This window comes from Galeopterus variegatus, unplaced genomic scaffold (genome assembly GCF_000696425.1).
Source record: "Galeopterus variegatus unplaced genomic scaffold, G_variegatus-3.0.2 Scaffold2835, whole genome shotgun sequence".
NCBI lineage: Eukaryota > Metazoa > Chordata > Mammalia > Dermoptera > Cynocephalidae > Galeopterus > Galeopterus variegatus.
Genome location: NW_007728946.1, coordinates 182,354 through 207,496, shown reverse-complemented (window position 1 = coordinate 207,496; position 25,143 = coordinate 182,354). Strand labels below are relative to the sequence as shown.

The following is a 25,143-nucleotide window of genomic DNA, read 5'->3' as shown; positions in this document are numbered from 1 at the left end:
ACACCCAGGGGTCCTGAGATGGGGACCAGGCCAGCCCCGCCCCCGCCCACAACCAGTGTTAGAATGTACTTATTAACCACATGTTTTTCTTTGGGGTGTGTGACTCATCTGCTCATGTCCTTCACCAAATTTCTGCTTAGATTTTTCTAATTCATTTTTAAGAGTTCTTTTTGCAATCAGGATGTTAATCTTTGTCATTTAAAAAAAAAGTAGAGAGTAGAATAATGGTCACCAGAGACTGGAAGGGGTGGGGGTGGGGGGAAGATTAGGGGTGAACTAATGGCGACAAAACTATGCTGTCTACCCTAAGTGAATCATTGTGCAGTATATCCATGTATTGAAACAACACAGTGTACCTCACAAAAATAAATAAAAATAAAATTGAATTTTTTTTAAAAATTAAACTATACACAACAAACCAAGGGAAAAATGTTTGCTACTCATATCACAGATAAATGGCTAATTTTCTTATTATATAAAGAACTTATTCAAATAAATAAGAAAAAGATTAACAACCCATAGAAAAAGTAGGCAAATGAATGTTCATAGAAAAGAAAATACAGAGGTCTTAATAATATGAAAAAAACTCAATAGTAAGAAAAGGAACAAGCCGATGACAAACTGGGCAAAAGATCCGAACAGACACCTCGCCAACAAAGATGTACAGACGGCCGAAAGAAAAACAAAAGAAAAGAAAAGAAAAAACCATACAAAAAGATGCTCCACGTCACGTGTCGTTAGGGAATCGCAAGTGGACACAAGGAGATACCACTACACACCTACTCGAATGACTAATGTCCAAACAGGACAACGCCCAATGCCGGTGAGGATGTGCAACAGCAACTCTCATACACTGCCGCTGGCAATGCAGGGCGGTACGGCCACTTCGGAAGTCACCTTGGCAGTTTCTTACACAACTAAACATACCTGATGGAGTCTGGACGTGTTGTCCCCCGCAACACTCATGTGGAAATTTGATCCCCCATGTGGCGGTGTCGGAAACTGATTGAGTTACGGGGGCGGATCCCTCATGAATGGCTTAATGCTCTCCCTGGGGGAGGGGGGACTCATGAGTGAGTTCTCGCTCTATTAGTTCCCGCGAGAGCTTATTGTTTACAGGACCCCGGCACCTCTTGCTTCTCTCTCTCTCTCTCTCTCTCTCTCTCTCTCTCTCTCTCGCCATGTGATCTGCTTGTACCCGCGGGCTGCCTGCCACTTTCCGCCATGAGTAGAAGTAGTCTGAGGCCCGTGCCAGATGCAGCTGTCCCAGCATCGTAAGTCAAATAAACCTCTGTTCTTTATAAATTACCCAGTCTCAGGTATTTCTGTTATAGCAACACAAAACGGACTAAAACACCCTGTGATCTTTTTTGTACCTTTTAAATTTGGTACCATGTGAGTGTATTATGTTTTCAAAAAAATTGTTTAATAATTTTCTTAAAAAATAAAGTTTCTCTGATTGACTACTCTCAGACCTCACTTCTCACCATTCCTCCAACTCACACCATTCTCTACTAATCTAAACTACTCACCCTTTCCAAAAAGGGCCAGGCAGTCTCTGTCCCTTACACCTGATTTTTTCCTCTGCCAGGAGCACTCTTCTTTTCCTATCACCCCTTTTAAGTACCTGACCCAAGGGCAGAAGGAGGTCAGGGCAGGCCCCATGAGTCAACTTTGCCCCCACATTTGGCCCGCATGAGGCTGGGATCTGAGACAGGTCCCCCTTCCCCCTTCTCATGCCTCTCTGAGGTGAGTCAACATGCCACACCCTCTTCAGCTGGGCAGAGTGCCCCAGAACTCAGGAACACTGGCACCACCTGTTTCTTTGCCATGTAAAACTTGAAGAACCAGTGGTGCTGTGGCACATTCACCCTCTGAAGGGATTTTATACACCCACCCCACACTGGTGGAAAATAAATTGCTAAACAGGAGACTAGGGGCAAAGTCCTATCACAGGGGAGACTGGTGTCTGCAGAGGCTGGTCAGAGAGAAAAGACCAGTGACTCAGCAGAAGCACCACTCAGAGCTGGTCTGCCATGAGTGCCCTGGTCCGACTCCTGCAGCTGCTGGTGCTGCTCCTGACGCTGCCCCTGCACCTGATGGTTCTGCTGGGCTGCTGGCAGCCCCTATGCAAAAGCTACTTCCCCTACCTGATGGTTGTGTTGACTGTCAAGAACAACCGCAAAATGGAGAGCAAGAAACGGGAGCTCTTTAGCCAGATAAAGGGGCTTATGGGAGCCTCCAGGAAGGTGTCCCTGCTGGAACTGGGCTGCGGCACCGGTGCCAACTTCCAGTTCTACCCGCCTGGCTGCAGAATCACTTGCCTGGACCCTAATCCTCACTTTGAGAAGTTCCTGAGAAAGAGCATGGCTGAGAACAGGCACCTCCAATATGAGCGGTTTGTGGTGGCTCCCGGAGAGGACATGAAGCAACTGGCCGATGGATCCATGGATGTGGTAGTCTGCACCCTGGTGCTGTGCTCTGTGCAGAACCCAAGGAGGGTCCTGCAGGAGGTCCAGAGAGTGCTCAGGCCGGTGAGCAGAGTGGGAAGGGAATGGGCATGGGGTGGGCAAACACAGCACTGGCCACCCCAGCGTCCGGGGTCCCCAGGAAGAGGGATCTGATGTACTAGCAGGTTAGACAGCCCACCCACCCCCAGCTGCAGGCAAATAGGAGATATGACAAGTGCCACAATGGGGCACAGAGGGGTGCTGTGGAAGCACACACAGGGAGAGGGGAAGGGGAGTTGGGGAGGACAACAAGGAAGAGAGGCTTAAATTGAGATCTGATGGATTAAGCAGTGGGGGAGTAAAAGTGTGTTTTGGGTAGAGACATTACAGGAAGTAAAATCTGGAAGACTTTGAACAGGGTGTGGAGAGAAAGAAGTTGGGAATGGTTCCCAGGTTTCTGGCATGAGCAACGGAGGGGAGAGTGGATGAAAGTGCAATTTGCTGAGATGGAAGAAACCTGTTTTGGACTCATTAGGTCTGAGGTGCTACTGAGACAGTCAACCAGAGAAGACATACAGGCAGTTAGAAGTCCATATCTAGATGTCAGAAAAAGATGCAGCCTGGAGATTTAGATTTGGACATCACCAGCTTGTAGCTGGTAATTCAGTGTGGAGGGGTGGGGGTGGGAACAGGATCACCTAGAGAGAAGATATTGAGGAGAGAAGAGCTTGTGGAAGCCCAGCTCTAGTGAGGAGTCAGTCTGAGGTTTCTCTGGGATGTTCAATGGAGATGTTCTTGGAAATATCCAGGAAGTGGTGATGTGTGCACCTGAGTCTCAGAAGAGAGGTTGCTCAAGTGTCTCTGAATGCAACGGGGCATCAGCTCCTGTTTCTCAATCTCCCCCTCTGCCTGCCCTCGGCAATGCTGTCCTTCAGGCCATTCTTTAAGGGTCTCTCACCAGTCACCCCTACTCAGTCGCAAGAGGTTCGTTACATGCAGTTTGAGTGGGAGTGTAGGAGCAGGGGACGCAGAAAAAGTCAGGAGCAGGACGTTTTGCTCCATGCTCTCAGACCAGCAACCCTCACTTCTCCAAGAGGTTCAACCTGGCTTGATCGGTGCAATGGAGGTGGGGTTAAAGGAAAGGAGTGGAATGGATCCGCTCGCTAACATGAACCATCTTCTCCCTCCCAGGGAGGAGTATTGTTTTTCTGGGAGCATGTGGCGGAGCCGCGTGGAAGCTGGGCCTTCATGTGGCAGCAAGTCTTAGAGCCCACCTGGAAACACATTACAGATGGCTGCTACCTCACCAGAGAGACCTGGAAAGATCTTGAGAATGCCCAGTTCTCTGAAGTCCAAATGGAACAACAGCCCCCTCCCTTCAAGTGGTTACCTGTTGGGCCCCACATCATGGGAAAGGCTGTGAAATAACCTTGCCCAAACCCCCAAGGCAGTCATTCGCTTCCTTCTCTGCCTCCAGTGAGAACAAGCACCCACCAGCCAAGTCTGTCTTCTACTGAAGGGACCCAACAGAAGAATAAGAGAAGCCATTCTCCCCCCACCACCCCCCAATCCCTCTCCTCTACCTCTGCCAGGGGTACTCTCTAGCTTCAATCCTGCCTTCTACAGTGAAAAAGGGTTTTTCCTACCATGACCAGAGGGAGCAAACAGTTATGCCCTATTGTCTCCTTAACTGCAAATTTCTGGACTGGCCTCCCAACGTCTGCCCACCCCTTTGCCTGTTGCCATGGTAATGTCCCCCTGCCCTCCTTCTGAGGCCACACCCATGTGCCTCGACAAACTGGTCACAAAATTCATGATACATGCATCCCTGCCAAGCCACCTAACCCTCCCTCCACCACCTTTATCCTGAGCTGTAGGGGTGCCAGAGGGAATCAGACACCCTGGGGTTGAGGGAGCAGGACTCAGTAAAGAAGCCAGAGGTTTTGTTCTCAAATATTTTTTAATAAATAGACAAAACCACTAGACTGATGCAGCAAACTAAAGTCAGAGGAGACGGGAGACCAGGTTGTGACCCTGAGTCAGCGACACAACCTTCTCCCCGACCCTCTAGGCTAAGGCACTCCTTGGGTCCTGTTACATGGAGTGAATGGAGAGGGAAGGAATAGGATCTCTTCTCCCCACCTTTGCACAGAGACACCCTGCCCTGCTCACTCTGGCCCACAGCCCCATCCCTGATTCACCCATTCTAGTCTCGCAGCATTCTAAGGGGAAGTTGGGGGTGGTTCTCATGGGTTGGGGGAGCTCTGTGCTCCTGAGGAAGCAGATCCTGCCAAATCTTGATGCCAAACTAGCTAGCCACTCTACCCTCTTCACCCTGAGGAGCCATCACTAGGGAAGGGGTGGAGGGGGCCCATGGGCCAAGCTGGGACAAAGGAAGCTAGGCAGTGCCTAGCACGGGGTGCCCATCAGAGCCTGGCTCAGGGTGTCCATCGGCAGCCAGGATGGGGTGAGCATCGGGGCCCTCCCGCCGGGGGCTGCCCCAGTTGTTCCTCAGGATGGTTCCCGTCTTCTCCTCCTTGAACTGCTGTCGGTCTTCCCGCGGGATCTTCACCGCGTGGTACTGGGGCACTGCGGCTTCAGGATATTTCGCCCGCTTGAAGAATCCCATCTGTAAGGACACCAGGCCAGACATCAGGAGCCTGCAGGGCTGAGGTCCCTGGAGCAGATGCCCAGCACAGCGCATATCCTTGCCCTCACCATCCCTGGGACAGAAAGAAGCAGCTGCAGCAGAAAAGACAGGCTAAACAGCATCTAGTGCAGTAGGTAGCCCCATCGGTGGCACTGATAGTGCCACTGTTGGCTAATATACCCTCCACCAGAAAAGTAAAATGGCATTAAAGACCGAGATACACAAAATGGCACCTGGGAAAGTTTCCCAGAAAACCTCCACCCAGAAAAATCCCCTAGCTGCCATGTCACTTTCCCGTGCACGCAATTTTCCCCACCTATAAGAAAGTCCCAGCTCAGCTTAAACCCCGCTGGCTTCCCTCCCCTTCCTTCTTAGCCAATAGGAACAGTCCAGCTCAGCCTAACTGGATATAAAAGGCCCAGCCCGACTCTCCCCGCTGCTGCTCCCACTCTGGAGAGGGCAGCCACTTGTTCATTTTGCCTGCCTAATACACTTCAGTTGAGTCCCTGTCTCCTGGTGAGTCTTATTTTGTGCTCCGGCCGGGGTTTTTCCTTTCAGCCACCATCGGTGCTGGGTCGCCAGGTCCGCATTCACAGCAAGAGAGAGACCAGAAGGGGACCTCTGACTCCAAAGGTTTCCACCCACCCAAGTTTCTTAAGAGACACAATAGTGTCCCCCAGAACATGAACAAGATCTGAGGAAGAAAATGGCTTTCTAGACCCCTGCATACCTGGAACAATGCCTCTCAAGTCCCATACACATGCACCCTGTGTATTTGTATGCTGGGCAGCATCCCCTTAGAGGAGAGCCCTCTCATCCGTGAATACAGTAGTCCAGCCCCTCCCTAAATCTTGACCATGTTGGACCTACATATGAAGGAAGTAATGTGCCCCTTGCACGCTCACACTCAGGACTGCCCAAGACTCAGACTGCATGGCATTGCCTTGCACATCCATCTCTGCACACTCAGGCCCGTAGAAAAGACATGCATGGCACCTCCCCACACTCCCACATGCTCACGCTCCATGAGCCCACCCAGTCCTTTGTGCATGTCCCAGGCTGTGTATACTCACCCCATAACCTCAGCCTTCAAATTAGCTCTCACCTCAGTTCCTAGGACTCACATTCCCCCTCATGCAATCTCATTTCTTCACCCTGCACACTCCCGATCCTCTGAATGCTGGGGTCTCTACTTATACTCACACACATACATACCCACACACACACATACAGACACACATGCACATACACAAGTTACCCCACAGTCCCTGGACCCCCAACTTCCACGGCCGAGGGCTGCACAGCCAGATGAGCCCGGTGATAGTTGGTGGGAAAAGATGAGCTCTGGCTGCTCCGATGGAAGAAGCCACACTGGGATGTTGAGGGAGGAGGGGGGCAAAGGAGGCAGAGGATGGGAAGACTGAGGAATTCCCGGTACTGACATGTGCCTGTGTATGCTCTAATGTTGAGCCCCAGATGCCAGTGATTCTGTATACAGCTGTGTGTGTACTAGAATAGTTCCATGTGGAGGCTGGTATATGGAAGTTCCCAATTCAGGCCTGGAGGCAGTTTCCTAGAAGAAGTTCTCCACACTTGTTGGCCTTCTGGGCCACAGTTTCCTTTCCAGCCTTGACTGCCACACTCTAGTTAAATCAGACTGCACTTCCCTGCCTCTGTGACTTTGCCTACCATCCTCCTTCTGGAAGGCTCAGGCCCCACCTATCCCACCTACTCATATCCAGATCCTATGCCCCACCTTCAGGGCTCCAGAGCCACCTCCTCTCAAGCCTTTCTTCCTCTGAACTTCCACTGCAGTTTCTCAACTCAAAACCTTCTGCCTTGGGCCGGCCCGTGGCTCACTCGGGAGAGTGCGGTGCTGATAACACCAAGGCCCCGAGTTCGGAACCCATATAGGGATGGCCGGTTCGCTCGCTGGCTGAGCGTGGTGCTGACAACACCAAGTCAAGGGTTAAGATCCCCTTACTGGTCATCTTTAAAAAAAAAAAAACTTCTGCCTTGTCCTTCACAACAAGGCTCACCACCCCCACTAGACTATAAAATCCCTGAGAATTTAAGATCTACATCTGACTTATCTTTGAAACATCCAGGGCCTGACAGAGTTCCTGGCACATGCAGGGGAAATGCTCAATGCAGATTTGCTGAGTATGTGAGTGTGTGGGTGGATGAAAGAACCACAGTACAAAAAGCTGCCCACCTGACCATGAAGCCCAGCCCCCACCAGCCCCACCCCTCCCCAAGCCTCACCTTCCACAGGAGCAGCACCAACAACGCCAGCACCAGCAGCCCAGCCAGGACAGCAAGAAGGATAACCCACCAGGGGATTCCTTCTGCCACCACAGCCACGGGGTCCAAGTATACCATCACTGGGATCTGGGGATCAAGGAGTTAATGGAGCAACAGCTGGACAGAGCAGGAGAGAAGAGAGTCCCCCACCCATCCCCCAGCCCTGCAGCTCACCACTGTGGAGGCATCTCTGAGCAGCAAGTTTTTGATGGAGGACTTCACCGTGATGTTGGCTCGGACAATCACTTCCAGCGACTTCACAGCTGAGTACTCCTGAAGGCGTAAGGAAGGAAACCCTCCTCCTACATGCCCCATATTTCCCCTACTTCCCCCCAGCTCCTGAAATTATAAATGGAAGGGTGCCAAACACAAAGGGTGTTTCTGCCTGGCTTGGGTAAAGAGTACACTGCATTTGGACAGGGAGAAGGTAGACAGAGAAGTGAGTCCGGGAGAGTTTTGAGGGAAGAAGAAACCCAGTCTGTAGTCCCAGTGGTGCCCTCACCTCCAGAAAGGTGCTGTTCCAGAGGCGGCCCCAGACGTGCAGCACAGCCGCACGGTCAAAGCTGTAGAGGGGGCAGCTGAACACCATGCAGTTGGCCGTGCCCCGAGCACAGTCCTGGGAACAAGGACAGGCAGGGCTCTGAGCTGCTGAGCCCCACCCTGCTGCACCTGCCATCACCAACCTCAAGCTCCTCTCCTCCAGAAAGTCTTCCCAAACTAATCCTGTGGTCCAAAATAGCTACCTACCCTAAATCTCAGCTATTTGTCTTTGAAATGCATTAGGGGTGGATGCATGGAGGGGATCTCTTGCTTGACAGCAGCAGGCAGAACAGCTTCCCCAACTGATGCTTATGTGACCTAAAGGCGGTCCCATTTATTGAGCACCTATCACTTGCCAGACACTTATTTAAGGTTCACAACAGTCCTGCAAGGTGCATATTATTCTCATCCTCATTTTTCAAATGAGGAAATTGAGGCCCAAGAAGACTCAATAATAACAATTACTATTATTATTAATTATTATTTTGGTGGCTGGCTGGTATGGGGATCCGAACCCTTGATATTGGTGTTGTCTGCACCATGCTCTCTCAAAAGAGCTAAACAGCCAGTCCACCTTTTTCTTTGAATGTTTTATTTTGGAATAATTTTATATTTACAGAAAACTTGCAGAGACATTACAGAAAGTTCCAAAATACTCTTCATTTAGCTTCCCCTAATGTTGATATCTTACATCTGGTAAAACAAAAAAATTAAGGTTGGTACCATGCTGTTAACTATAGACTTTATTCAGATTCCAGCAGATTTCTCACTGATGTCCTTTCTTTGTTTCAGCATGCAATCCAGGATCACACATTGCACTTAGAATTCTTTAAAAAATAAAAACATTTAGGGCCGGCCTGTGGCTCACTCGGGAGAGTGTGGTGCTGATAACACCAAGGCCACGGGTTCGGATCCCATATAGGGATGGCCGGTTCGCTCACTGGCTGAGCGTGGTGCTGACAACACCAAGTCAAGGGTTAAGATCCCCTTACCGGTCATCTTTTTAAAAAAAAAAAAAAGAAGAAGACTCAGGTAACAGAGCTAGCAAAGCTAGTTAGTGGTGGAGCAGATATTTGAACTCAGGTCCATATTCGGCCAAGCCACACCCCTGCGCTAAGCCCAGACTCACTGAAGGAGGAGGAGGCTGCCCCAGAAGCTGCTGAGGGGACAAGGGACTCCGACTGTGCTCCTTCCGGGCCTGACCTAAATCCATTTGGCCCAATCACCGCCTAATGAACTATTTGCCTAAAAGTTATGTTATATTTATCACACCACAATCCATATACAGAAGAATGGCTTTGAGAGTGTTTGAATTCTTTAAGTTGTCTTTTATTTTGCCACTTGTGAGCAATTCAAGAATTGTTAGTCAATTTGTCTAAAAGCAAGGCCTTCTGCCTTAATTTTATGTAAAAGAATCTATTTCAGACATTATTTTAAGTGAAATAAGCCAGGCACAGAAAGACAATATACTACATGATCTCACTATATGTAGAATCTCTAAAAAAGCTGAACTCATACAAGGAGAGAGTAGAGTGGTGGTTACCTAGGTCTGGGGGGTGGAAGGGTTGGAGAGATGTCAACCAAAGGATACAAAGCTTGTTAGATGGAGGAATAAGTTCAAGAGATCTATTGCACAGCATAGAGACTCCAGTTAATCACCGTACGTTATATTCTTCAAAGGTCGTTAAGAAAAAGATTTTAAGTGTTCTCACCACAAAAAAATAAGTTAAGTGAGGTATGCATGTGTTATTTAGCTCAATCTGGCCATTTTACAGTGCATACAATATTTCAAAACATCATGTTGTACATGATAAATAGATACAATTTTTATTTGCCAGTTAAATAAGTAAATAAATAATAAGTAAATACGTTAAATAAATAAATAAATTTAAAATTTTTTGAGGGCTGGCCCGTGGCTCACTCGGGAGAGTGTGGTGCTGATAACACCAAGGCCATGGGTTTGGATCCCATATAGGGATGGCCGATTCGCTCACTGGCTGAGCGTGGTGCTGACAACACCAAGTCAAGGGTTAAGATCCCCTTACCGGTCATCTTTTAAAAAAAAAAATTTTTTTTTTGAAAAAAGAATCTATTTGAAGGTCTTATTGAAAAAGGAGGCCTCTCAGAGGAAATCAGCCATGTGGAGAAGGCAGGACAAACCATAGAATAGAGCAACAGCACTAACATAGGTGGAGATGTCCCTTGAGGTTCCCTAGCTTGCTTCAGGGCCTGCTCTCAGGGAAGTGGGGAAGCTGAGGGCCCAGAGGAGGGCCGGGGTGAGACAATGGAGCTCCCTTGCAGAGGGCGGGTAGACTCGCCTGCACACGGTCTCCTCGACCCCTCGGTTCTGCTGCTCACACTTCCATCCCTGGGATTCCCCTCCACCTCCTCACAACTAGGCCACATACCCCCTGATCCACGTCCCCACCACATTCTCACTGCCAGCACCGGGAAGATGCACATCCTGGAGCACAGAGCATGTGTCAATTTGCTCAATAAACCCACCTAAAGAACAAAACTACATGAAACAAGTAGAAAAAGGAGAAGTAATACCGCTCAAAAGGGATAGACTTAATGAATCCCATATAGTATTCTGTAATTTTAATTATTAGAACTTTTTAAACGTAGTGTTTTTGACGTGAAAGGCAAGCAGGTGTCCCTACACAAATTGACTTTTTTGTCCTATAAGAGCTCAAAAGAACAACAAACAGATCTCAAAGGTGGTTAACACCCATCCCGTCCTATAACATGTCACATTTTATATAAGTGTGAGGAGAATCGATTACTTGGCTGTCTTTAGGGCCTGCGCCTTGCTCTGGAGCGAGCACTTGGGGAGGGGAGGGATCTGCAGTGTCACAGCCCCTCACAGGTGCCACCTCCCGCATATTGTGATGTGAACTGTCTTGTCAACTTGCCCCAGGTGTTTAACGATCACACATCTCGACAGGCCACCCTGGCTTGACACCCACCACCCTGAAACTCCGCGCCCCCATGGCATCCTCTAGTCTCACTGCACCACATTTGAGCTACCCTCACCAGGGTGATGTTTTTCTTCTTCTCAGCAGGGGACACTCGCCACCAGGACATGCTGGGCTCTGGCTGCTCATGAGTCTCCTGCTGCTCTGGCTGCTCCAGCTCCCGCCGCCTCCTATCCCTACTGTCCACATCCTAGACATGGGCAGGAAGGGTCCAGAGAGTGTCCCTCCAAATGCACCAATCCTGAGGTCACATCTTCTCCCACCACCTTCTCCTGGCCCACCCCCACACACAACCCCTATGCCCTCGACATCTCTCCCAAAGTCTAACCCCCCAATCCTGCCTAAGTCTCACCAGGTGGAGGATGTTGGGCCTGGGGTTACAGAGCACTTTCTGCCCAGGCCCCTGTCCGCCCTCCAGCTCCACCCTCATGGGATACAGCAGCCACTTGCCATTGGCAATCTCGTGGGGCCACATGATGTTGAGGAAGGCAGAGCCCAGGGTGTTGAGAGACTGGCCTTGGTTGGAGACCTGTGGATAAAAAAGTATGAAGGGAGGGAGTCAGTTTCCGAGAGGACGCTGAATCCACAGAGATGGAGGAACAGGGCTGAGGGGAGGGTCTTAGGAACCACTCTTAAAACAAAGACTCAGGATCCTATACCCCACCAGACACCATTGTCTCCCCATACCAAACCCAGGAAAACCTGGAAGTGTCCCTGGAAGGTGTGAGGGGAAGCCCCAGCCAAGCAAAGCAGAGTTCTAGGAAGAGACATCAACCCTGTCCCCATGCTCCCATCCCCCAGCTGAGGCCCCAAGCAGAGAAGCTTCCCTGAGCTCCCATGGTCTCTCAGACCAGTAGGTGAGCTGGCCAGTCAGAAATGACCAAAAACTGGTCAGCTAAGGCCCCAGAACAAACCTCTGCCCACAGCCAAGGTCCAAATGCAGGGCAGAGGCCTCGATCTCACCAGACCACCATGCTGCCACATGAGAGAAGAGCCCCAGCCCTTGGGGTATGGCTTAGCCTCTCCTCTGTGCCAAGAAGGGGACACATCCCAGGACACTTACCGTGACCTCATACTTGACCTTGCTGCCCACATCCCGCTCAGACCGCATGGCACTCTCACCCCTCACCACGCCGGAGAAGAAGAGTTGCTGGGGAATGGCCACCCTGGCATGGAGGGATCAGAACAGGGGCTGAGGCGGCCTGCGGCCCAGCTGATTGGAGGGTCTAGGGTAAGGCCACATCTTGGGAGTGACAGTGCCCCTGCCCTCCAGCAGAGGTGTATGCTTGGGCAGGGCTTACCCTGCAATGGACAGTGGCAGCTCAATGAAGACACGGGCTCGGGCAGAGACTGGGTGCAGCTCCTGCTCACTGATCCTGGCATGTGGACAGGGGCACGGGCACCCCCAAGGGGTCAGATGAGGCCAATCCAACTGCCTCCACTTCCCCCCCACCCCAGCCCTACCAGGCTCACGTGGCCAACAGCAGCTCCACCTCCAGCTCCGTGGTCTCGATGGTGATCCCCGAGGTGCTCAGAATGAGATAGAAGATCACCTGGGCCACAAGTGGAACAAGATGAGGGTCAGGGGAGGGCTAGGGCTTGGGGGGGGGCCACTCAGGGATAAGGGCAGACGTGCCAACCTGGGCACCTCTCTTCATGGGGTTCCCCAGCTCACACTCAACATGTGAGGCATTCTCATTGGACAGGCAGAGCGGCTTCTCCTGGAGTGGAGAGAGAAGGAGAGGTCAGTGTAGGTTACTGGAACCCCTCTGACCCCACCCCACCCTTCCCCAGGTCCTCACCACAAGGTCCAGGGCCCGGACTCCTGAGTAGTGCAGCGAGGCAGGGAGGGTGACCAGGAGCTGGGCTTCATGGGCATCGTCCCCATCAGCCTGGGGCTGGGCTGGGTCCGAGGGCAGATTGGTGACCATCAGTTCCAGTGCAATAACTGGCTGCCCACTCAGTGCAAACAAGGCTGTCGTCCCATCTGCATCCCTGGAGGGTCAGACCCCACTCACTCTAAGATCTGAACACCTTCCCCTGCCTCTCCCACTCCCAGCCTCTCCCCCAGGGTACACTGCCTCCCTCCTCTCCCAGAGACTCTCCTCCCACCCCAGGCCCTCAAATCACAGAACAATCCAAGGCTCAGATCTTTCAAAGCATGACTGGGAGTAAGGAAACCTCTGTTCTCATTCCCACTCCCTCACTTACTTACCTTGGGCAAGTAACTTAACCTCTCTAGGCCTCAGTTCCCCATCTATAAAATGGGACTAGTAATAATTCCAACCTCACAGACTTGTGAAGACTACACAATAAGATGTATGACAACTGTGTACTATTATAAGTATTGTGAAGGGTTGTTATTCCTCACAGGGAGCCCTGTGGCCCCATCACTGACCCTCATCTGGCAGTCCTCTGAATCATCAGCAGGTCCTCCCTAGCCTTCTGCCCTCTCTGCAGGCTCAGCCCCTCCCTCTGCCTGGTCCTTCCATTCCTTGAACTCTTGCCCCCCACACACACTCCCTACACCCCTCACATGGGCAGAGGCTGGAACTCTGTGTCGCTGACCCGGGCACAGAAGCGGGCATGGACCAGCTGCAGATTGCTCTGGCAGATCTTGTCTTCACCACAGCCTTGCTTCAGAAAGTGGATCTGGGGAGAGATTTGGGGAGAGGGTCATTCCCAGGGGACGAGGCACGGGGTGAATGTGTCACCAAGGCATTTGGTGGGTTAGAGTATCACAGTATTCAACAACCTGTGTTCAGTTCTCAGATCTGCTGCTTACTAGCTGTGTGATACTGGGCTGGTCACTTAACCACTCTGAGCTGTGTTATCATCAGTAAAGTGAGGGGAGTATTACATGAGGTGGTATAGACTAGCAGGCTAGTCCACAGCTAGACCACATTTCTTCAGCCCCGCTACATGCAGCTGAATTCCTGATTTAGGCACCACTTCTGCCCGGCCATGAGAACCACACAAGGAGCTTCATGTTCCCCCTTCTAGCTGAATGAGATGAAGGTAACTTAAGAACCTCAGAGGCCATGTGTGAAGATGACAGACCCCCATCAGTCTGGGCTCCTGAATGACTAAACGGAGTGGAAGAGCACTGTCCCCTCTGACTAGGAACACGTGGTCATCTGGGCCATTTTACATTTGGGGTTGACTTGTTACAGTACCTAGAGATATGAGGAACCACTGAGATAACATATGTGGAAGAGCTTTGCAAGCCACGAACAGTGTCACTGATAAGTGACCATGATCATAGCCCCTCCCAGCTCCCCCTTCTGGGCTAAACCAGAACCCACGCTCACCTCTGCCCGCTGGCTGCTGGGCTGGTAGGCATTAAGGATGGGGGCCACTGGGGGCAGGCCCTGGCCAGGAGCCTGTCGCCGGAGCCGAGGGGTCTGCAGACTGTAGGACAAGGTCACCACAATGGCCCGTAGCTTGTCTTTGACATTCTCCTGGGAAGAGGAAAGATTTTTCATCACTGGGACAATCCCCAGGCCCCAGCGCTGCCCAAAGCCCCAACCAGACCTAGGACAGATCCTGAAACTTGGAAAGCAGCTTAGGGAGATGAAGGAGAGAGGTGGAGAACTGAGCAAGGAGAAGGGAGAGACCAGGATAGAGAAGGGAGGAGACCCAAGATTTAGGGCTTTGAGGACCAGATATGACAACAGAACTTGCCCTCTCGACCTCTAGGGAGTGCAGAACTTGACAGGAGACACAAGAAGGCAGCAGGTAAGGAGGACATGAACCCAGAAGGGAGGCTTCCCCAAAGTCTGGATCTCAGGAGGAGGTGAGAGTGTGCGAGGAAAGGAGCAGCAAAGCAGAATCAAGAGAAAAATATCATGCGATGACAATGACTATCAGAGGCCAAGGGGTCAGTGTCCACCTGTAGCTGGAACATGGTGTCTCCACAGACTCGGTCATGCTGGTGCTTCAGCCACACGGTGCCCGAGGCCTGGTGCTTGGGATCATCTGGGCTACGGTTCAGGAAGGTCACACGGGGCACCTGGCCCCGGAGCCTCCGGTCCGTGTCCCCATCCAACACATAATCCAAGGCTGTGGCGTGTGGGGAGAGGAGAGGAGCCAGTGAGCTGGGCAACTGCTCCATCTGACCCTGTCGCCACAGTGCCCTTCTCTCCACCTTGGAGTGGCCTGCCCTGGAAACCCAACAGGGTGAGCAGTTGGGGGGAACCCCACTCACCCACAATAGGGCTGTAGCTGCTGGGGGCTGCAGTGTAGCTGAAACAGATCCTTAGGTCCACGCTGTGGGGACAACGGGGGGGGTTCTGAGCCAAACAAAGCCACATACCCCCCACCCTGCCCACCCCTGCCACAGCCCCAGCCCCCAGCACCAGACTGGGGCGAGAACGGGAGAACAGTGGTGGGGGAATGGGGAAGGAACCAAGCCCTGGTGGCCTCCCCTGCCCTCCACTTGCGTCCCGCCTCACCAGACTGAGTGGCCACCAGCACAGTTGGGCTGTTCGAGGTCAATGGCTCGTGGAGCAATGAAGACCTCATAGGAGACGTGCAGGATGGGTCTGGCCCTGGGCGAGTAAGGAGTCAAGGGTGCAAGAAACATGAGCACAAGAGGTTGGGAAAGACTCTTCAGCTTCATATTTGGAACTGGAGTAGGGGTCAGAGTCACAGGGAGGGGCTAATGGCCTCAGGGAGGGAGAAGGCAGAGGAGAGGGAGGGGCTCACCTAAAGAGCACAGCAGTGTCAGCCAAGGAGCCCACCAGCAGGTCAGGGTAATGGTTCCCGTCCACATCCAGGCCTCCCGACAGGGAGTAGCCAAAGCTCTTGATGCCCACGGCCTCACCCTCCAGCACCTGGGGGACCAGCTGTCAGCCCCCAACCCTGTGTCCCCCAGGCCTCCGCCTCCCCAGCTCTCTGCTGCCTTTATTCCACCCACACCTGTTCCTTCATCCCTATAACCCCTCACCTGAGAAGGTTTGACTACAACTCCCAGGCTGCTCCCGTGGTAGATAAAGACTTTCCCATGCCCATCAAAGGGGGCACCCACAGCGATATCTGCGGGGCACAGGAGAAAGGCACCACACTGGCTGGGGGATGGCGGACAAGACCCAGGCCCCAACCTTCCCTCAGTCACTCAGTCCTAGAAAATACGTTTTCTATTTATTGAGAGGCTACGAAGTCCCAGGCACCTTACATACATCATTTTTAATCCCCTCAGCCACTCCCTCAAGATATTACTAACTCAGAAAGGTTAAGTAACTTGCCCAAGGTCACAAAGCTGATAAATGACAAAGCTCAGATGTCAGCCCAGGTTTCTTCTCTCCTCGAGCCCTCAGAAGACCACCCCCTTGACTTCTGTGGGCCCCTCCACCCCTGCCCCACCACTACCCTCCGCTGAGCCTCTCCAGTTCCCAATCACACCTGGGAAGCCGTCTTGGTTGAGGTCCCCCAGGACAGCCAGGCTGATCCCAAACATGGAGTCAGGGGAGCCGCAGAGCCGGAGAGGGGAGACCCCAGCCCAGTGACCTCCTTGGTTCATGTACACATACACGGCACCCCCCAGCTCTTCTTGGCGCTCAAAGAAGTAGGGGGCACCCACTATTAGGTCTGGCCAGCTAGGGAGAAAGGGCAACAATCAGTGTGGGGTCCTCCCCAGCCAGAGGAGTCAGGAGGGGATGCCAAATCATACCTCCTGCACTAAGCCTCCCCCAGGCTCCACTCCCGTCTGCTGACTCTCACCCATCATTGTTGAGATCAGCCACAGCCAGTGAGTAGCCAAAGCCGGAGGTCAAGCGCTCCCCAGACAGCATAACTTCAGGCACCAGGCGACTGGCACTGTCCTTGCGCAGAATGACCACAGCCCCCTTGTGGTTAGCACGGGGGGCCCCTGCCACAAAGCTCAGCTCCTCTGCTCGCACCAGACCCTTCCCCGAGTCAATGGAGAAACCTGGGTGGAGGATGACTTACCAGTGAGTGTTACCCCAAGACTCAGAAGGCAGGGTGTGCCACAGCCCCACCCACTCCTGCCCCTTCCCAACTGGTCCAGGGCCAAAAGGTGGAGGTGACCCCAAGTCATCATCACCATAGCTGGAGGGGGCCTGGCCATCCTCCCACACCCGCCTGTCCCAGAGACAGGAGTTTGGCACGAGACGTGCGATGAGGTCAGCCTCGGGGACTGGCGGTGGTGAGGAGAGAAAGGCAATGACTGAGAAGGCCAGGTGGCTGTGCAGGAGGCTGAGGACGGTGGCAGGAGCTGGGGCTGGGGCACCACACATGCCCATGCCAGGGAACCAGGGGAAAGGGTTGGTCCCTCTCCCGTCTACACACTCTAGGAGGCCCCACTCCCATCCAGGGCACCTTCTTTGTCCCCACTCCCACCATCCTGGCAGGGAGAAGAGGTCTTCACATGGAGGGGGGAGCCAAGGGGGAGGGAGGAAGAGCTTCCTTCACCTAAACATCTCCCAGGCCTTGCTTCCTCCTCCTCTGCAGTGGGATGCAGATGAGACCATGAGAGGGACTTACCAACAAGGCTGAACCATTCTCCATTTGTGCCCCCCATCCATCCCTCTGAGAAAGGCCCCCCAGAGGTCAGAACTGTCCTTCCCAGGATGGTCTCAGCCCTGTCACTCTCATTCCACCTGGATCTTCCCCCATGGAGACCCTCCCTCACAGCCCCCGAGGCTACCATCTGTGGGGCCTCCTCTTCTCAGGCCTGGTCACTGGGCCCAGCTCTTCTCTGTAATTTGGGGCCAACATGAGTTTCCCTGGGTGTGGGGAGAGGGGCTGGGTAGGAAGAGATGTGTTCCCTGGGGAAGGAGGGGAGGCCAGTGCCAAGCCCCAAGGGCCCAAAAGGTGGGAGCTTACAAACCTAAGTAGCTATTCAGGGCCAAGTCTCCGGCTGGTCCTGGGAGCCGGTCAGCAGGGTCCAAAGTTTTATACACCAGCTGGTCAGGGTCTGAGCTATCAATGTTGGTCACAAAAAGCAACCCTGTGGGGGGCAGGTGGGGAGTGGGGGAAACACCAGGGAAGGGATATCCAGAGGAGGGACCACAGAGTATGGAGACAGAGCCACACAGAAAGGCCAGAAGAAGAAGGTGGAAGAGGAAGAGGTGGAGAGAGAAAATGGGTGACAAAGCAACCACAGAGATAAGAGTCAGAGATAGAAAGGGTGAGAGACAGAGACAGAGACAGAAGGATGGGAGCACGGAGGGGGAGGACAAGAGAGAGGAGCAGAGGGTTAGAGCAACTCTGGGCCAGGAGGGGTCCCTACCAAAGTAGCTGTTGGCAGGGACCGGGATGAGGTGGGGGTCCTGCTCCTTCTCACCCCCCGCCTCGTAGGGCCCGTCGTCCAGGTGTGCCAGGTCCGCCAAGCCCTGCACATAGAGCTCCACCCTGGCCGTGCCTGCAAGGACAATCCTGTTAGTGCTCATGGCAGGGAGCAAGGAGCACCCCTCAGGCCGGACACTGAGTTCAACAGGCACATGGGGAAGCCCCTCCTCTCCTTTCCAGCCCTATCTCCACCATCTCTGTAGCCCAAGCTTCCTGGGGTCCCCAGACTTGGCATCACACTCACCGAGTGTCAGCTCAGCCAGTGTCAGCGTGCGGAGATGGGAATGGCAGTGATGAGGGTGGGCTGGTGTTGCAGCATGCAGGCCCCAGGTGGGTGGGCAGTCCCCACCGTGCATGTCGGGGCTCATGCCAGCGTGTTGAGGAACACTTGGCCATGCGAAGGAGAGGGCACCCCCATTCATGTGTGTGCTAGCACCATGGGGGTGGAGGCACAGCAGTGCCCCAGGGCTATATGGCAATGAACATGTGGTCATGCTTGGCCATGTGCCACCCCAATCCCATCTCTCGGGTAAGAGGTTTTGTCCCCTTCTCCCCTCTCCAAGGAGTGACTAACCCTTCCAGTTATAGGTTCCTGGGGCCCCAAAGAGGAGGTAGTGGCTGTCAGGAGAGAAGGCAGCAGCGGTGCCCTGCTGGCAGAACCCAAATTGCTCATGGCCTTGGGGGCGCCCCTCACAGAACTTCCACTCCCCACCATCCAACTCATCACGGATGGCCAGGTCCTGGCTTAGCACAAAGCAGCGACCAATGACGTCCCGCGTCTCCAGGATCTGGTCCACTCGCTGCCTTGCCTCATATCGGTGTGCGCAAGTCTGTCGGAGGAAGGGATGAGGGGTCATTTCACTGTGTGGGTCAGGAATACAGATATTTGACAGACAGTGGGACATGTGCACATGCACGCGCGTGCGCGCGCGCACACACACACACACACACATACACATGCCCCTCGGCCAACATCACTTGAGCACCACCCACAGCCAGTGTTAGGCAGGTCCATGCATAACCCTGTATCTTTGCCCTCTCATGGAGATGTCCATGTTCCACATTCTGCCTGGGCTCACACAGACACACACACACACATACACGACTAAACCAGCACACAGAATGCCTGCCTCCCTGATCATGTGACAATCCTCCAGCACGCCAAGCTTGGTCCTGCCCCCGGACCTCTGTAAGTGCCACCACCTCATTTGCAAAGAACTTTCTCCCATCTTCACTCCCTAAGTATTAGTTATACTTGAAAGCCTGGCTCAAATCACCCTGCCTGCAGGAGGCTTTTCTCTCCACTCCTCTGGGCTTTTATAGACTGGGGACTAGACTACTCACTTAACAGTAACCATATTCTGCCCCACAGTGACATGTATTGGTAACTGTGTATCCATGCGTGTTAGTGAAAGACACAGAAGGAGAGAAACAGAGAGATACAGAAAAAGAAAGAATGAGGCTCTCCATAACTATCTGGCAGGGATCAGGCTTTCCCTGTCTTTATATATCTTCTCTCAGTAATTAGCACAATGCCTGATAGTTAAAAGGTTCTCATTAAGAGTTTGCTAAATGGATGGATGGATGAATGGTTAGATGTTTTTAAATGTATAAGGACAGGGACAGACCATGTCTTATACTTTTTTATATCTGAGATCCTGGTAATCATAGCATGAACCCAACTTGTGTTCTGTAAGCACCCCATGCACAGGCACACCACACACACTCACACACGCCACCCTTGCATTCAGTCACAAGAAGTAGTACTTACAACAATCTTGCCCCCAGGCCCCTGGCTCCGAACACTGACTCCCAGCCACTGGTTCTCCTTGCTCTCCTTTTGCACATCAGCTGGAGACAGGACACTGGGAATTAGGGGAGGGAAAAGGAAGCCAAGTCCTCTCCTCCCTTCCTCAGGTGTTCCCCCACTCCACCCCCGCAGAGCCGTACCTCCCCGGTCAATGTCCACTCTGTAGCAGTCAGTCTCCTCCAGGCTCAGGGGGCAAGCAAAGAGGCCTCCAGTGCGATTCGCCTGCTGCCCAGGAAGAGCCAGGGCCTGGGGAGCACCCACCAGCAGCCTGCACAATTGGGCAAGGGCAGGAGTTAGAAGTCAGAGTGCTCCAACCTCCCCAGAGCTGCCTAAGCTCAACCCATCGGTTCCAAGCAGAGTGCTCAAGGACTAAAGAGAAAGGGCAAACATCAGTTGTCTCAAATCCTGGCAAGGACAAATTAATACACTTGGTCACGTAATCATCATGTTACAATTGCACACACTATCTGGATGAGGGACAGTCATGCACAGTAGATGCACACACACCCAAGTATACAAAGACACCTACCCAAGCAGCCTGGGCCAGATGGCTGATTTGAAAGAACTGCCTGTTCCCAGCACCTGTTCATGAGCATGCCTTCCCTTCCCTCTCCTTGGCCTCATCCCCAAGCTCTGCCCTCCTCCCCAACCCCAGTGCAGTTGAAACCCTGCCAGAAATGCCAAGAATGCTGGGAGTAAACGTGACAGGAGCCCAGACTGGCACCAGTGTGGTTCACAGACCGGTTTCGGAGGCCAGGCAAGAGGATAGATACAGGCCTGCTTCCCCTTCATTAGGGACCCCGCAAAGACCCCACCCCCTAGCAGCTCTGCCAGCCCAGGGTTTTATCAGTCACTCTGGCTGGCATGGAGGTAGGGACAACTTTCTCATTCTGTCTCCAATCCTACCCCCATTCTCCTCCCCACATCCTGAATCCCCTTCCCCATCCTTCTCTTCCCCACATCCATGATCTTCTCCTCTTCTCCTACCCCCCACCCCCACCCAGTCTTCTCTCCTACCTCCTCCTCAGACTTTCCCAGCTACAACTTTCTTGGCAGGACAATTTTCCATGCTCACAGCCAAGGCATCCTCCCCAGGGGAGGACTTTGCTGGGAATGGAGGCTGCCTGTATTCCCTGGGGCTGAACCCCCAGGGCAGGAATGAAGAAGAGGGTGAGGTGAGGTGACTGGCACCCGCTGGTTACATGTATCCTCTCTTTGCAGAAGGAGAGACTCAAAGTGCCAACAGAACAAACCTCAAGGCCTCTCTCACACTCTCTTTTCCTTTGTCTCCCTTCCTAGGATTGAGACCCAAAACTGTGTCAAGCAATATTACAGACAGGCATCTGTGGGGCACCACACCAGCTCTGATGGGGTGGGGTGCAGGGGCACAGAGCCATTCTCCCTTCCAACAGCTCCTCCTCATCTCTTAGCAGCTGTCATCCCGTGTCAGAGCCAGTGTCAAGAGAGAGGGGGATGGGGAGTGGTAGGGAAGAGAACGTATATCCAGCATTCATTTAACAACTATTTATTGAGACCCCATCATACGCCAAGCCCTGTGTCAGGCACTGATGAGACAAGGAAGTAATATTTATTCAGTACCCACTATGGGTCGGGCCCTCAGCTAGACACTGGGGATATGAAGAACTAACATTCATCGTCTCCACATATGTGCCAGACACCAGGCTAGGCAAGTTACATGCATTATCTCATTTAATCTTCATGGCAGATTTGTGCAGCTCAGTTGGTAAGCTTTCATTTAATCTTTGCAATAATCCTACGAGATAAGGAAACTCACTCAAAGACAGTAAGCAGCAATGCTGGAATTCAAATCACATCACTTAATTCCAATACTTTGTCACTCCACCCAATGACTGGCCCATCTCCAGAACACCGAGACCACTCCAGAAAAGGAAGAGGAAGAAGGGGAAGGGAGAGTAGCCTGAGAAGAGAAGGAAACTGGGAGACACAGCCCTGTGCAAACAAATGCCACCCTTCAGACAAGTCAGCAGTGCCCGCAACCTCCACACACAGAGGTGGCCATCTCTTGGAGGATGAGCTGTCTTATTCATCTTTGTGTTTGCCCCACAGGAAGCATCAGGATGCGTTTAAAGAATCCACACTTTATGCGGTCTCACAAAGACACCCAGTGCTTCAGGTGGTCAGCACATAGCTAAGCACCCAGAGAGCTAACAGTGTTCCAAGCTCACATCTCCCCTGGAGGCCAAGAGCCGGGAGGAGGAGAGGGGCCATATGGAGGAAAGAAGCTGAGTGCATAGATATACCCAGCCTCACTCTGGTAGAGAAGAGACCAGCCAATCCTGCCTAGAATGAGAGCACCACACGCAGCCTCTCCAGTTTCTCCACCTCTGCCCTATCATGCACTCCTTCCTGGCTTCATCTCATGAGCCGCTGCTACCCCAGGCCTCCAGTCAGAACAGTAGCCACAACTGCAGCTACTGCAGAGAGAAAAGCAAAAAAGTGGGGGCAGCTGGGGGCAGAGGGACCCCCTAGGAGCACGGCTAAGTGGACACGAAGGAGTAGCCCACTACCATTGCACTTCTCGATCCGCACACGCTCCAAGCCTCTGGCCCCAACCCAGCCCCTCCCTGACCTCTCTCAATCTGGGTGGCCCTCTGGGAAGGATGCTTGGCCTGGAAGGCTGGCTCGGACTGCGGAGCCCTCTAGCCAAGCCTTTGGATCCAGGATAGATGTAAGACACTAAAGCTATTCTCTAGCTCTATGAATCACAATACAAGAATAACTGTACTACTGACATTTTCATAGCACTCGTCATGGGCTGTGCACTATTCTACACATTTTCCATATATTGAGAACCCTTTTAATCCCCACAACAACTGTCATTTATCTCCATTTTATAGTTGAAGGAAATAAATGAAGCTGAAGCCACAGAAAAAAGATGATTAGACCTCAAAGTCTCATCCCCAGGCTAGATTGAAAGACATCAAAAACAGGTGAGAAGGTCTTTCCATCAGTGAATCCTAAGGAAGGTGACCTGTGACTCAAAACCTAAGACTAAGCAAGGTACCTGGCCTCTCCCATGCCACCAAGCAGCAGAGCGCCCCCTGTCAGAGCAAAAGTAGGGTTAGGCAGTCGGGCTCCTCTGGGAATGTCCCCAGCTTGGCTCTGGGAGACAGAATCAGGGGCCACCTTCAGAGAGGAGGGGGAAATGACAAGAGACCAAGCTATTAAAAATAACCTAGAATTTGCCTAGAAATAGCTCAGAGAGTTCAGCATGCCCTAAAAAGGCCTCCAGTCCTGGAACTCTGGCAGATGGGGGAAGGAGGGAGGGAGGGAAGGAGACAGAAATGAGGGAGGAAGCGGATAGCAGGCTGAAGAAGAGGTGGAGTCAGCCGCTTTCTATCTCCCCCAACGTTCTGGGGACCACTGACTTGGCTCCCAGATGATGGTGATAATGGAAGAAGAAAGGGTAGATTTAACCCCTGTCCCCGATGGGGTGAGAGAAATGAGCCCTTATTCCTGCCCTCTGCTCCTGCCCCCAGGCCAATAGCAGGAGGGAGAAGACAGTCCCAGTGGATAGCATTGATCCCAGTAATGGACACTTAACGTGGCTTGCACTGGCTGAGAAGAGAGAAGCCCCCGGCAGGAGGGGGTGGGATGCTTTCTTCCCCTTCTCGCCTCTCTCTTTACAATCATACATGTAGCAAGAGCCACAGGCAGAGGAAGCGTGACCAGCCACACGCCCTGCACAAAAGTGTGTCCATCTCCCAGGGGTCCTGAACTGATTAGAAAAGAACTAGAATTGTCCTCTGCCCCTCACTCCTCCCTGCCTTTCCCTACTGATGGGATTCCTGGAGTTGGAAATTTCCTAAGGAGGAGGAAGGGGAACAGCCCGGCCAGCATCCTTCCTGGTCTCTCTCCCTGCCGCTGCTGCTGTTCCTACTACTACTGCTACTTTGGGGTTCTGCTTTCTTCCACCGTCTATCACCAAACGACCTACTGCAGGCTGCCAGACCCTCCCCGGTGTTCTCCCGATCTTCCCATGGTCCTGAGCCACAGAAGTGGCAGCTCCCTCCTGGCCTCCCAGTGCCCAGCTTCCCTCATGCCATCCCATGGTAATGCTGGGGCAGGAGGTTATTTCTGAAGTCTACCGGTCATCCCTCCCAGGGCATCCTCAACCTCTCTGTCCTTTCCCTCTCCACCTGCCCTAAGCAAAGACAGAAGGGTCAGTCTCCTTCCCAGGGGGACTTCAGCCCTCCGAAGAAGGAGGGGAGCCAGAGACCCTGGGGCTGGAGCAAGGATACAAGTTGGGGAGAAAGGCAGAAAGAGATAGTTCCCTGACAAGACAAGAACCTTGCTCTCCAACTCGTCCCCAAAGCAAGATCCTGGGTCTCGGGGCCTGGGGGCACGTCTCCAGACCCAAGACGGATGAGGCAAAGCTCCAGGTTGGGGTGTGGGATGTCTGTGGGCAGCTCGAGTGTTGGTGGGGTTGGCAGATTGAGAGATGAGGTGGCGGGGATGGGGGGCGATCTGCGGCTCAGGCGTGGGGACTCTAGGCGGGTGCGGTGACTCACCAACTCTGGGGTCTGGGCTGTAACTGCCGGTGCAGGGCCACGGAGAAGCCGAAGAGGCTGCCTGGCTCGCCCTCCTTGCGCAGGGCACCCATCACATCCAAATTGAAGGCGACGGCTCGTGGGAAGAGCAGTCCGGCGAGCAGGGAGCCAAGAAGGTAGCAAATCCCGGGCCCCCCGCAAGGACCGCGGCTCCGAGTCCCAGCCATGGGACCAATCCCGCGCGCGCTGCCCGCGAGTGCAAGGAAATTCTCGCGCGCCCCGAGTCCCAGGTCTCCCCAGGCGCGTCTCTGGTCCCCGAAGTCTCCTCGCTAGTCTTTCAATGGTCTTCCGATCTGTCGCCCCGCCACCCCTCCGGCTCCAGCCCTTCCTCGGGGCGTCCACGCCGGCTCCCGCCTCCTCTCCCGCGGCCGCCACCCAGGCCCCGCCCCTCACTCCCCTGGCAGGTGGGATGCCCAGCCCCGCAGCTCGGGTGGGGACCGGCCTTGCTCCCCACACCCCACCCCGGAGCCCGGCGCCCGCTCCCGCCCCGCCCCGCCCCCGCGCGGCA

At 53.2% G+C, this 25,143-nt stretch overlaps 2 protein-coding genes across 4 annotated transcripts; one reads left to right on the top strand and one right to left on the bottom strand.

Moving 5' to 3' along the window:
* The first annotated feature begins 1,839 nt into the window (after positions 1–1,839).
* METTL7B (methyltransferase like 7B) lies at positions 1,840–4,079 on the top strand. The gene is made up of 2 exons (XM_008583143.1): positions 1,840–2,534; positions 3,642–4,079. The coding sequence occupies exons 1-2, from the start codon at positions 2,037–2,039 to the stop codon at positions 3,876–3,878; spliced, it is 735 nt and encodes a 244-aa protein (XP_008581365.1). The 5' UTR covers positions 1,840–2,036; the 3' UTR covers positions 3,879–4,079.
* A 312-nt stretch (positions 4,080–4,391) lies between these two features.
* ITGA7 (integrin, alpha 7) lies at positions 4,392–24,951 on the bottom strand. Of its 3 annotated transcripts, none has more exons than XM_008583141.1 (25): positions 24,597–24,951; positions 20,184–20,311; positions 20,005–20,084; positions 18,808–19,063; positions 17,773–17,892; positions 16,644–16,851; positions 16,326–16,519; positions 15,871–15,959; positions 15,630–15,757; positions 15,377–15,472; positions 15,130–15,191; positions 14,815–14,984; positions 14,234–14,383; positions 13,459–13,574; positions 12,725–12,917; positions 12,563–12,643; positions 12,396–12,475; positions 12,224–12,298; positions 11,986–12,088; positions 11,275–11,451; positions 10,981–11,112; positions 7,907–8,020; positions 7,579–7,677; positions 7,366–7,491; positions 4,392–5,079 (listed from the first exon to the last, which is right to left on the bottom strand). In XM_008583141.1, exons 1-25 carry the CDS (start codon positions 24,800–24,802, stop codon positions 4,849–4,851), a joined length of 3,414 nt encoding a protein of 1,137 aa, XP_008581363.1. In that variant the 5' UTR covers positions 24,803–24,951; the 3' UTR covers positions 4,392–4,848. The 3 variants fall into 3 exon arrangements, with proteins under 3 accessions (XP_008581363.1, XP_008581362.1, XP_008581364.1); XM_008583140.1 differs by lacking the exon at positions 17,773–17,892 and adding an exon at positions 18,175–18,306 and having other exon boundaries at positions 24,597–24,949; XM_008583142.1 differs by lacking the exons at positions 17,773–17,892; positions 18,808–19,063; positions 20,005–20,084; positions 20,184–20,311; positions 24,597–24,951 and adding exons at positions 18,175–18,306; positions 18,478–18,794.
* Between the last annotated feature and the right edge of the window lie 192 nt (positions 24,952–25,143).